Here is an 11,139-nt window from a genome sequence, read left to right as displayed (position 1 = left end):
TATTATTGCTAATTTGTCTTGTCATTTCAATTTGCCGGCAGTAAGTCGGCTCGTTCCCAGTGAGAGTTGGACTCCGCCAAGGCTGGCTTTTGTCACCGATTCTGTTCATAACCTTTATGGACAGGATTTCCAGGCGCAGCCAAGGCGTGGAGGGCATCCGTTTTGGTGGTCTGAGGATCAGGTCTCTGCTTTTTGCAGATGATGTGGTCCTGTTGGCTTCATCAGAACGTGATCTTCAGCTTTAGCTGGAGCGGTTTGCAGCCGAGTGTGAAGTAGCTGGGATGAGAATCATCTCTAAATCTGAGACCATGGTCTTGATTCGGAAAAGGGTAGAATGCCTTCTCTGGGTCAGGGATGAGGTCATGCCCCAAGTGGAGGAGTTTAAGTATCTCGGGGTCTTGTTCACGAGTGAGGGAAAACTAGAGCGTGAGATCGATAGGCGGATTGGTGCTGCATCTGCAGTGATGTGGGTGTTGTACCGGTCTGTCGTGGTGAAGAGAGAGCTGAGTCAGAAGGTGAAGCTCTCGATTTACCGGTTGATCTACGTTTCTGCCCTCACCTATGGTCATGAGCTTTGGGTAGTGACCGAAAGAACGAGATCGCGGATACAAGCGGCTGAAATGAGTTTTCTCCGAAGAGTGGCTAGGCTCTCAGAGATAGGGTGAGAAGCTCGGTCATTCGGGAGGGGCTCGGAGTAGACCCGCTGCTCCTCCACATCGAGAGGAGCCAGTTGATGTGGCTCGGGCATCTGGACAGGATGCCTCCCTGGTGAGGTTTTCCGGGCACGTCCAACCGGGAGGAGACCTAAAGGTAGACCCAGGACACGGTGGAGGGACTATGTCTCTCACCTGGCCAGGGAACGCCTTGGGATTCCCCTGGAGGAGCTGGCCCAAGTGGCTGGGGAGAGGGAAGTCTGGGCCTCTCGCCGTGGGCTACTGCCCCTGCGACCAGACTCCGGATAAGCGGATGAAAATGGATGGATGGATGGATGGATTTCAGTTTGAGTTCCAAGTCCAACATCTGTCAGACAAATGAAATGCACAGGACTTGCTCATAATGCACAATAAAAAAGATGTAGCAGTCCGTTATCCAAGCAAAGTACATCCAAGTATTCAAGTTATTTTAGGCTTGGGTTCTAATAACATGAATTATAAACACAAAAGCCTTGTTTTCTTAAGTAAAATATTGAAAATCAAAAGTTACCAACCTGAAGTCTTTGAAAACAAAAATTTATTACAAGCATCTTTACATCAAAAAGCATGTTTGGCTATGTTGGAGTAATGCAAGTGATCAGGTGCAAGTACAAGTGTGTTGCTACCAGATTTGTACAAATGGTAATGTGGGAAACATTTCTGGATTAATACAGCACTGTTCTGTTCTTTTCATAAAGTATAAACAATAACTGCTTTTTACTTAAACCATGACTAAAAACTAGTATTACTACCTTAACTTAGTATGTACATTTTTATTGTGATGCGTTGACATTAAATAATTTGGTTTTGATTTTCTACTTGAATGATAAACTTCTGTACAACTGTAATGCACATATAGCAATGAAAAAACTAAAAATTATAGAGAAAGGCTGACAGGAAAAAGTGGATTTAATGCTAACTGCCATATTTCCAACGCTACAGGTTCTTGCATCTTATGTAAAAAGCAGTTTTAGGAATATTTAATGCTACGTTGGATAAAACGTACAATGTGTCCCTCCTAAATTTGGCCTGATCTAACATTGATCCATGCACTTTCTAATCACTTCCTAAATCAGTGACTTGAGGACCCTTTCTGGATGGTATTGCTTTGCGTAGTGCCCATGATTTAAAATAAAACAATTGATAAACATTTTAAGAAATTATACAGTTTTTGGAGTTGTGACCTTTTCGGTGACAAGTCTGTGAGGCATGGCTCAAAGAAGGGAGGGCTGTAACTCTTGTTGGATAGTCCTCTGCATAGTAGCGCCCAACAGCTCTGGGCTGGGGGATTGGTTGACCGAGGAAATAGCCCTCCTCCTCGGAGTCTGATGATGAAGATGAGCAAGTGGAACACCAGTCATCATCCTCTCTGTAGAGACCCATGAAATGTTCAGCCCTTGGGTCATTTTTGGTTGAGCTTCGAAGCATATAGTCAGATCGAGTTTGGGAGTAAGCCAAAGGCACCAAGTGTGACGGGTGCTGTAGGCGCATAGCACCACAGGAAGAGTTCCCTAAACCCTGTTGCTGGTGCACAAATGGTCTTTGTGCTCTTTCCATAGGTACCATGTGGAGGGCATTGTCTGAGCGGGTTTTGCGGCTCCGATGGTGTCGACCTTGCCGGTGGCGGCTCTGCCTGCTCCGCCCATGGTGGCTCGTTGAACGGCTTCTCTCTCTGCCCAGCTCATCGGGGCAGAAGGCCCTCCTCTGTGGTTTCTCACTCATGGGATGTTTTGTAATACTGACCTCAAAACCATCATTATGTCCATTGTCCACTGTGTCTTCTGAGAACTTGACCACCTGAGGTGGCCTGGATTGTGACTTGCTCCTCCTCAGTGCTGGGGCTTGAACAAAGGATGGAGAGAGTCCTTCTGAATGAGGAGACAGTGAGTGAACACCTGGAGCACCTCCCCTCATTCCAAGAGCAACTTCATTCTCTACTTCCTCACTCCTCTTTTCCATGTTGAGATTGAGAGAGTTGGCGCTGTGGTGAAGATGAGATGAATTAAACGTTCCCATGTTGCTCATCTTTTCACACTCGCCTGTCAATGAGGAACCCTGTCTTGGATGAAGAGTGTAGACAGCAGGTGCATCCCTGCTGTCGCCATCCACTGATGCACCTAAGAGAGGTGAAAGGGAAGGTTCTGTTTTCACTGTGCTTTGGATATTAAAAGAAAGTAAAGCTGATTCCAAGCTAGTTGCACAATCCTTACCAGTGATATTTGAAAGGGCCAAGGAGTCCATCGAGTCTCCAACACCCTTCCCAACCTTTCTCAACTCGTCGGCGATGCACTCAAGAGAATCTTCATACCACTGCCTGGTGTCTTGCCAGAAGGGTCGTTTTCCTGCTTCCAATTGATCCTGCTCTTGGTCCAGTTCCAGCTCTTGGATCTTTCTGGCACTGGCAGGACCAGGGTGGCTCCCATAAGCCGAGTCTCCAAGGCCATCCTGTGACTGGGCCCAGTATATTTCTGGCAGGTGCTTCTTATCCATGAATCCAGGGCTGAGACTGTTGGCCCGGGACTGATTTGAAGTCTGGCTCTGTGTGGGACTGGCAGGGGTAGGAGAAGAAGCATTCATCCCCATAGATGTAGAAGTGGGCTTCAGCCAGGGATCAGACGTGCATGTTAGCCTGTTTGTGTCACTGTTAGGACTGGGTGATTTTAGGGATGGCTGCTGAAGTTGTAACAACCCCCGGTCACCAAACTTGAGCAGGAGCTGAGTCATATAGTCATCATGCTGGGCCCACTCATCTGGATCCTCCTCTCCACTGGCATCTTCCTCGCGATCCCTCCAGAATCTTTCCTCCTCCAGGCCCATGTGGCCCAGCTTACGCCCCACAATATCAATGTTGCCATCAGCGTCTTTGTCACCCTCACTATCCCCAAACCTTTGCTCATATGATGGGACAGTGACAGGACGATTAAAAAGCTGGGACTGTCTCCATTGCTCTGTAGGCCTGCTGCTCTTTCCCATGCGTACACTGCGCCGCGATTCACGTGAGCGGGCTGATTGGAAAGCAGAATCAGACGAATCGGAGCCATGTATATCTTCCCCCTGGCTGCAGACTTTTGAGCAATAGATGTGGCCTTGCTTGGGCAGGAAGGGACAACCCAACAAGGACGTCTTGCACTGGGCACAACAGAAGCACTGGTCTGTGGCATGCCAATGTACACCTTCATAGGTCATTTGGGCATGGTCAACACCTAAAAGATTATATAAAAATAGAAAATCTATTAAAAGCAATCTTCTTTTCAAATTAGATCTTAAATGAAGAAATACTTTGTTTTAATTTGAATTTTGAAAGATTAATAATAGACACAGAAACATTACTCACCAATATTTTCACCGCAGGCCTCACAGTACTCTGCATACAGAGACTCAAAGCACCCACAGCAGTATGGCCGTCCATTTTTCATGATGTACCGCTGCCCACCAAGCATTGTCCCACACTCAAAGCAAGCAAAGTGCTTCATGTGCCAGTGACGACCCTCTGCCTCAGTGCACTCATCTGCAAAGATGATCTATGGAAGCAAAAATGCATCTTGTTAATTTCTCCGACAAAACTTTAAAAGCTGTACAAATGCTACAGAGTTTTACTGTAGAGTCACCTCATCACAAGAGGAGCATCGTGGTTTGAGAAGCTCAGCATGGTGCCTTCCACAGAAGATCTTGCCATTTTGATAAAAGTAGATGAGATCAACCAGGAGCTCTTGACACGTTGTACACACAAAGCATGTTGGGTGCCAGCAGGGACTCGGCCCAGCCCTGGAGGCAAAAATTGCCATCTCTCCTCCATTAATGCCACCATGACACTGTCAAACACAAACAAGAGATAATCTGGGGGATTAATTTGTCACATCTGGTGCTGGTAATTACCATCTCAAATGGCACCTTAAAATAGGTATGTGGTACAGCTGGTTCCTTTGACCCATGGGAAATGTAGTATAACCAAAACAAGGAAGGGTGCTGAGCCTTTTTTTGCACTGATGCTATAATAAAGATTGCTACACAACAGGTGATGAAAAGGATTGGTGCAAGACACATTGCCAAAGATTTCAAGGCAATACTTTCAGTTTAGGTGAACCATGCAAGAAAATTGACTTCATGAAATCAGCTGATAGGCTCACTCGTTAAATGTTTTTCATGAATTTTCCTTTACTGGGTGTTCGGGGTTTTTTTGGTCCCATATATAAGTCCCTTGACAGCAGCTTTGCCCTGTAAACTGACCGTGGCTCACCAACTAAAGGTCTTATGACTTCACAAAGACTGCTAAAGCCCGTTCGAACACGCAGTCTTTATATAAATAAGCACATTTATTTATGAGTTATCCATAGAAGGCAGCTAAGGGATTGCATGCCCAGCTGTTAGCCATTATTACCAGTTTGGACAGACTGGGGCCTTGAAAACGTCGGTGTTGCATGACCCTGAGAGTTAAGGCATGCGTGTGTCGTCATTATACATCCTGCAGTTGAGTGTGTGGTTGACAATAGCACATGTTTGCAGAGCTTTTGAGAGTATATGAGTGTTCGGCCTGTCTAATGGGTGTCCACTGTCCGTGAGTCTTTTAGAGCATGTGTGTGACCTTGCAGGCCCCATGTTAGCATCTGTGCCTGAGTGGTGACAGACTGCATCTGAATGTGCTAGGCTAGGGGAATTAACATAGATGTTCTTCATCTGCTCCTCCTGGATGCCTGGTGGAGGATGTGGTTTACTCATTTGTCAGGGATGAATTCAGCAGAAGCCACATAACAGCAATATTTATGTTTGGTGCAATGAAAGAACCTTTATTTTGAGAAATACGATCAGGGACGAACTGGACTGCATCTCTTGTTTACGTTAAAACAGCACAGCCAAATAAGGAGAACAAAGGCAGATTCTGGAGTCTGTTTAAAGTTTGAACAAAATGTCAAATTTGATCTAAACTCCCACAAAAACATGAATGAAATATCTTGCAATTCCCAAAATGTTTTTCCATAAAGTACCTTGAAACAGCTGTGCACACTGAACAGCTCTAATTACACCAGTTTATGTGGAATTATCAGCCACATACTGACTTGTTAGGGGTAACAAACTGGATTTTAAGACTTTGGGCAAAAATGACTAATTAAATCGTCCATTTTTGTAGTCTCTCATGCTGTGAAATAGATGTGAAGGCAGGAAATTGGCTGAACTCTTCATGAGGAACAGGCCTCTGCTCTGCTTAAACATGATTTCCCCATTTCCTCTAACGAGGAAGTTTATGTCAGTGATTAAAACTGCTGTAATAGTCAGGACTGGGCCTCGGGCTGCCATGACAAGGATAGTGGATGTTAGCTGGTTTAAATAGCTTAAGACCCACCGGTTGAGTTTCCTGTTGTCTTATTAAATACATGTGTGCTCATTTGTGTGTGTGTGCTTACACTTTCACAGCGGGTGTGTTGCAGGGCTCTGGGGAGGATCTTAGGCGTCCCTCTTCCCAACGCCTCCCTCTTCCTCTGGGTGCTGAATATCTGGAGCTCCCTTTTTTCCTCCTCGATCAGAGAATGGCAATAGCGCACCTGTTAATGAACAAACAAAAAACGAGAGAGAGTGTTAAGTTCAAAGGAATTAAGGTCAATTTCTGGTTACGAACGGAAAGCAAAATCATCACAATAAAGCATCCACAGATTACAGCTAATAGCCCCACTTTCATCTTTGCATGCAAGTTTGCAGTAGAGGATCACTCAAAGTCCATATAAGGTTGAGAAAAGAGTTCAATTATAGCTAATTCACCTCCTCAAGGCAGCTGTGAAAGGATGGCGAGAGCGATACACAAATCCTTCTTCTCTATTTAGAGTCTGGGATAAAGTCTCAGATAAAAGACCAGGGGCCTCATTTATCAAGCTTGCATACACACAAAACGGGGTCGGAAAACTGCGTAAGCAACTTTCCACGCAAACTTCGGGATTTATCAAAGAAAACTTAGCGGAAAAATGTGCTCAACTTTAAGTTGACTAAGGATCTGGCTTACGCACATTTTGGACATGGAGAGCACCTGCAGTGCTGCTGCTGAGAAGGATAAAATTATGAAATCCTGCAGCATTATCACTTGTACTGCTTTGTTTTCACACAGAACAAGACCCCCCGCACGCACACACACGCGCACGTACACACACACAAATGCGCACACTCACACACGCATGCGCGCACGCACACACACAACCTGAAGCGCAGAATACAGAATGCAGAATATCAGCAGGGGGGCAGATTGAGACAGAATGTCATGCGTCTGTGACGGTGTGTGTCCTGTCACTGTGATCCGATTGATCATGCACCCTGGCTAGAAGATCTCTGTTTGGCTGACTGGTTAGTGCACGTGACTATCACCAGGGAGTCTGGGGATCGAATCCTGATTGGGCCTTTTTTTTTTTATGTCCGCCACAGATCTCTCTGAAGAACTCACAATATTGACGGCTTCAGCAACGCTGTACCACTCCGTGGATTTTCTCTTATTTGTTTTGCAAAAGCACTTCCTTTCATTTCTCCACCTCACCCACAGGTACCTCAACTTCTGCTTCTGTGAAATTGCGCTTCCTTGATCTACGGTCGCCATGTCATTGGCGGAGCGCTGCAACATGTGTATGCATGAGATCCACAAGGCACTTTGCATTAACTATTTATGGCAGTAAGTGGGCGTGGTGAGGGCGGGATGTGACAAAAAAGCAGCTGAGAAACATTCTCGTTAGTCTCCGATTTATGAAGCGGAGGTTGCGTGCAGCTGTGTGTACTCCATGTTTGATAGATCACAAACCTACTTGGCGTAAGTACATTTTTTTGCTGAGCTTAAGTACGGTTTTAGTAAGGATTCTACGCAATGTCTGATAAATGAGACCTCTGGACCGTCCTGACAACCAGCTCGGTTTTTCTCCAAACATCATTAAACAATAGTGGAGCATGAGTTTGCTCTCTCTCTCTCTCTCTCTCTCTCTCTCTCTCTCTCTCTCTCTCTCTCTCTCTCTCTCTCTCTCTCTCTCTCTCTCTCTCTCTCTCTCTCTCTCTCTCTCTCTCTCTCTCTCTCTCTCTCTCTCTCTCTCTCTCTCTCTCTCTCTCTCTCTCTCTCTCTCTCTCTCTCTCTCTCTCTCTCTCTCTCTCTCTCTCTCTCTCTCTCTCTCTCTCTCTCTCTCTCTCTCTCTCTCTCTCTCTCTCTCTCTCTCACAGACACACACACACACACGATGTCTCTTTTGTCTCCCTTTCATATACACACTGCCTATCCATCCTAACCACAGCTACGCCAAGAATCCTCTGCTTCCTCGGCCGCTAGGTTTGCCAACAAACATAATAAAATGCCCCAGTCACACACTGTTTGTGTGTGTTGAGTGTACCTATTGTGTATCTTCCATATGTGTACACAAAGACCACCCCAGTTAGTGCAGTCTCCCCTTCCCCCTCTGGTGATAACGCTCCATCATATCACCTAATGTAAACTATTAACGCAGATGTGAAAGGAGTGCTGGTTTACGCACCATAAATCTGGTATACAGGCTTGTGGCTTGAGCTTTAATGTTCCAAAGGAGTTTTTTATTTCCGAGTCAAGAGAATACAGCTATTGTTTTAGCTTTCTTCCAAAACAGCTAGATTGTGTAGTTCACCCAGCTGCAGGCTTGAGTTGAGTAAAGGATATGTGTCATTAAAAGTTCCCTTTCACCTTGTAAATGGCCTGTATAGATATAGATATAGTGATTCTAGAGTCCTAGAACCCCCCAAAGTGCTTTACAACACAATCAGTCATTCAGCTATGCACACACATTCACACACTGGTGGTTATGAGCTACAGTTTAGCCACAGCTGCCCTGGTGCCACTGGTCTCTCCGACCACCACCAGCAGGTTATGTGTCTAGCCCAAGGACACAGTGACTGCAACAGACTCAGTGGGACTCAAACCTGCAACCTTCTGATTCCGAGGCAGACACTTAACTCCTTTGACAAATTAAAAATCATAAATCAAAATTTCTTTACCGATCAGCATTTGCAAAAATGGACAACACACCAAAAAGGCCAGGTTACAAAATACGGTTTTTCATTATTTTCTGGATGCACATAATCATGGTGTTTTTTAAGCATTAAGAAAGTATAGGAAGATAAAAATTTTAAACTGTTTATTTTTGAGATATGGCTGGAGAGTTAAGAACTCTGTGAACAAACAACCAGGGTTCAAATTAAGGCGGAGGTAGGGGGAGCCAAGCTCCACCGAAAGGGTCATGAGCTCCCCCAGAAGCTCTCAACTGACACCCAAGGGAGTCGGAGAAATGACCCGTCCTACAACCCACCAGTACGGAGTTTGAACGGCGGTGATTTGACATACAAGTGCATCGTGTCTTCACACACACACACACACACCCGAGTGCTATACAAAAATGGGATCGGACAGGATGACCCCTTTCGGGTGAGCCGGGCTCCCCTTAGCTCCACCGTAATTCAAACCCTGAGTGACACCTCCTGTTTACGATTAGAACTGCAATGAATGTTAGTGCATTGCATGTTGAAAGAAACAGCAGTTTAGGTCTTTTGAACAAGTGTTGTTGTTACTTTACCTCATTGTCATGTGGAGGAAGCTGGTAGAGGAGCTGTCGGATCCTGTGCTTCTCTCCTGGGCTGTTGACATATGGCACCTTGTCCTCTGGCAGACAGGAGAAATACATCTGGACCTGGAGATGTGCATGAGTTTAAGCAGCTGAGCAAATTTAAAATATTGCCAGGCCTTTGTTCAGCTGTTTTTTGGCATTAAAGAATAAAGTAATTCACTGTCACCCAGGCATGGCAATATATGTCCTTCATTTGTAAATCTGTGGGTCAAACACGTCTATCTGCATCCACTCACATGCGCCTGACTGTAAAATCTCCTCACACACAAGGAGACAGCACGAGACTGTAAATGTTAATGTTTGGCTCGGTTAATTTCCTTTGACAGGAGGCAACGGAAACCTGAGCTAAAAGTGTTTGTAGCTGTGCATGTCCATGAAGAGGAGAAAAGAAACGTAGCAAAACATTTACTGACCATCATCAGATTAATGTAAATGTCTTGAAGAGGTCCTTCACTCATATCTTAATACATCTGAAGCGGTCTCTAGTAGGAATGAATACCTTGTAAGTCGTACTCCTGACGAAAAAAGCTCTAGCACACTGTTTCAAAAACTAGAGGCGTTTCTCAATGTCAAGGTGCCTGGCCTCGCAAGGCAACATCTTGCTTACATCTTGCCCTTCCTTGGTCAGAGAATGGTTAAATGGAACAAACTTGCATCACGACTTCCACGGCGGTCGCGTTAAGTCACGTGACACAGGAGATAATGTAATATTTTATACGTATATGTTTCAGCATAACAAGCTTTTTACTTTTTAAATTGTGTATAATTGGTTAAATTAAAAAGACAATGTGTAGTTTTTACCATAATTTCTGGAAATTTCCATCAAAATATTGTTGAAAATGAATTAAATGATGCCCAGTTGTTGAAAAATATTGGCAGCTTTGTAACATATAACCGTAAAAATCTGGTCAAAAATACATGGAAGCGGGCCTAACTCTCTGGACAACACCACATTAGATGCCATGTTTCCTACTACGGGAGCCCATGAGGACAAACTGTATTTACTGATTTGTAACAAACAGTCAAAAAACTTTCATGATTCTTAAATGTTGTTGTTTTACACATTTACCTTCACTTGTTGCCATTAATGAAAGGGAGTCTGATATTCTTGTCATTTTGCTGAAGTTTGCACTCCTCAGGGCTTTGTGACCCTAATGGGCATCCGTTGGTAAGGTCTTACTCAACACAAAAGTACTGCTTGCTTGCAACGATTTACACTGCCCCGTATCGTCAGGAAAAATACACACTGTCACTTAAAATATGTAAGCAAGTTACTACCTGCTAGCCACCAAAGTGAGACGTCTGGTCTTCAATCAGCCAAAAAGAGCACACGTCACCCCTCTGTTCATTGAGCTCCACTGGCTACCGTTAGCTGCACGCATCAAATTGAAATCGCTAACAATAGCATACAAAGTCTGAGATGGTACGGCTCCCATCTACCTGAATCCTCTTGCAAAGGCTTACGTCTCGGCCCGGCCGCTCTGGTTATCACAGGATCGTCAGCTAGCAGTGCCTACACCACGCTCAGGACAATCCAGACTTTTCTCATGCATCGTTCCACAAATGTGGAATGACCTACCAAGCACTACCAGAACAGGGGCTTCCTTTTCGACTTTCAAGAAACTCCTGAAGACCCTGCTCTTCAGAGAGCATCTTCTAAACTAGCACCTCCCTGCACCCGTCCCCCCTCTCTACTGTCCACTCCTTGTTCCCTCCTCTCCATGATTCATCATGCTGCCTCACTGCCACCTACGACTGACTGGAAATTGTTTGTTGTTGTTGATGTTATTGTTGTTGTTAGCCTCAAGGGAAACATGCCGATTATCACTTGTAAGTCGCTTTGG

At 45.0% G+C, this 11,139-nt stretch overlaps 1 protein-coding gene across 1 annotated transcript in view; it reads right to left on the bottom strand.

The window, feature by feature from the left end:
* Nucleotides 1-1,210: 1,210 nt before the first annotated feature.
* The window catches only part of prickle1b (prickle homolog 1b), a 39,791-nt gene continuing 29,862 nt past the window's right edge, over nt 1,211-11,139 (bottom strand). Inside the window, exons 3-8 of the mRNA XM_015957851.3 lie at nt 9,245-9,358; nt 6,092-6,229; nt 4,301-4,504; nt 4,027-4,213; nt 2,903-3,895; nt 1,211-2,809 (exon numbers count right to left, since the gene is read on the bottom strand). Coding sequence (XP_015813337.1) covers nt 1,845-2,809; nt 2,903-3,895; nt 4,027-4,213; nt 4,301-4,504; nt 6,092-6,229; nt 9,245-9,358 — 2,601 coding nt within the window. The 3' untranslated portion in view covers nt 1,211-1,844. The remainder of the gene's footprint in view (nt 2,810-2,902; nt 3,896-4,026; nt 4,214-4,300; nt 4,505-6,091; nt 6,230-9,244; nt 9,359-11,139) is intronic.

This window comes from Nothobranchius furzeri, chromosome 1, assembly GCF_043380555.1.
Source record: "Nothobranchius furzeri strain GRZ-AD chromosome 1, NfurGRZ-RIMD1, whole genome shotgun sequence".
NCBI classification, from domain to species: domain Eukaryota; kingdom Metazoa; phylum Chordata; class Actinopteri; order Cyprinodontiformes; family Nothobranchiidae; genus Nothobranchius; species Nothobranchius furzeri.
Note: the sequence above shows the minus strand (reverse complement) of the source record. Positions and strands in the feature narration are given on the sequence as shown.